Raw genomic sequence first — 1724 nt, 5'->3', positions numbered from 1 at the left:
AAGATAAATTCTCATCATTTTTTATTAATTTAGGAAATAAAAGCTTAAGATACCCCATGGATGGATGCCCTAACCGACGGTGCCAAAGCCAGGCTTCCCGGTCAGCAGTTCCGTGAGCCAGCATCACCTTGCCTTGTTGAGCTATCTCATCCACATAGTATAATCCATCCCGCTCAGTGCCACGCCCAATAATCTCCCCCGTCCTGATATCCTGAAGCAAACAGAAGTGGGGATGCATTATCATGGTACAATTGAGTTCTTTTGTAACATGGCTAATAGATAAGAGTTTGTGTGAAAGAGACGGGACATAAAGACAATTTGAGAGACGTAAAGTAGGGGAAATTTCTATAGTTCCGGCTCCTTTAACACGAGTCAAATCACCATTTGCAGTCTGAACATGCGTACGATGTGATGTTGATGACTTAATAATATCAGTTTTATCAAAAGTCATTGTATCAGTGGCTCCACAATCAAAAATCCACCCTTTATCTCTATCCCTATTATTACCTGACATCTGGTACACAGCGGAAAAGTTTGAAGGCCTTTTAGGGTCAATATCATGATTATGCATTTTTTGGGGTTGGTTTTGCATAAAATGGGGTATACTATATAAATCCCTAAATTTCGAGGGACTAGGCTGCAAATGGGGGCTATACTGATATTTAATAAGAGTAGGTGGGTCTTTTTGCATAACATGGGGTAATTTCTGCAATTCATTAGAATCAAGGGTTGGCTTTTGTAATATCTCGGAACTTGGGGGGTTAGTTGGCATAAAATGGGGTCTTTTATGATAATAAGGAAAAGATGGAGGGTTTGGTGTGAAAACACCAAACCCTATACCTGCTTTTAATTCTCCCCAAACCACACCAGCCGCCTCCCCCTCACGCCCGCTGCCTCCATTCTGCCCAGCCGGAGACGACCGGTCCACGCGGCGGCCGCCGCACTTGCCGGAGATGCCGTTTCCAGACGAAGCACAGGAAGAAGAAAGGGGCGGCTTGGTTCCGATTACATGGAACGCGGCAGCGGAAGGCGGCGAATTGATGAAGGAGCTTTCGTGGGAGTAAGAGAAGCTGATGGTTTTGGAATCCTCCGCCGCATTGTGAAGGTAATCGGGCGGCGGAACCTGCTGAATCGGAGTGGGGCAGTAGATCTTCGAATAGCCGCCGCGATCCTCGCCAGAGTTCGGTGAAGGGCATACGCCGCCGAGGAGAGATATCGCTCTCTTGAATTTACTCACCGCCGCATCCGCCACCGCCGCGTAATCCTCCGCCGGCTTCTGAGCGGAAGAGAAGAATCGGATGAGCTTCTCGACGCTCTGGAGGCCGGAAGCGGCTTCCGCAGCGGCGGTTTCTTCCGATTGCGAAGCGAAGCTGCTGTTTCCGTAGCTCATCATGAGCTCCACGGCCATGGCCGCTTTTTGTTGGGGAAGAGGCGGCGTGGTGGTCGGTTGAAAGCAGACTTCCGGCGGCGTGGTGGTCGGCTGAAAGCAGACTTCCGGCCGTGGCGTATGGCAGTGGACGGTGGCAATCCCGGTCCCTTCTTCACACCAGTCGAGTGGATTTGGGTAAGTTTGATCCATTCTGTGGATTTGTTGAATTGATTCATTTGAATCTGTGTGGTTTATGGTTGAACCTGCTCTGATACCATGTTGAAACATGTTATTATCATAATGCAGAGAATAAAGAGAAGCAAGATGATTGTTTTTGTATTGCTTGTTATTCTTT

At 48.0% G+C, this 1724-nt stretch overlaps 1 protein-coding gene across 1 annotated transcript; it reads right to left on the bottom strand.

The window, feature by feature from the left end:
- Window positions 1–632: 632 nt before the first annotated feature.
- On the bottom strand, window positions 633–1458 carry LOC130998453 (uncharacterized). The gene is made up of 2 exons (XM_057923869.1): window positions 841–1458; window positions 633–637 (listed from the first exon to the last, which is right to left on the bottom strand). The coding sequence occupies exons 1-2, from the start codon at window positions 1406–1408 to the stop codon at window positions 633–635; spliced, it is 573 nt and encodes a 190-aa protein (XP_057779852.1). The 5' UTR covers window positions 1409–1458.
- Window positions 1459–1724: the final 266 nt, after the last annotated feature.

The sequence above is a fragment of the Salvia miltiorrhiza genome, chromosome 8 (genome assembly GCF_028751815.1).
Source record: "Salvia miltiorrhiza cultivar Shanhuang (shh) chromosome 8, IMPLAD_Smil_shh, whole genome shotgun sequence".
NCBI lineage: Eukaryota > Viridiplantae > Streptophyta > Magnoliopsida > Lamiales > Lamiaceae > Salvia > Salvia miltiorrhiza.
This window is presented reverse-complemented; position numbering and strand designations above follow the sequence as displayed.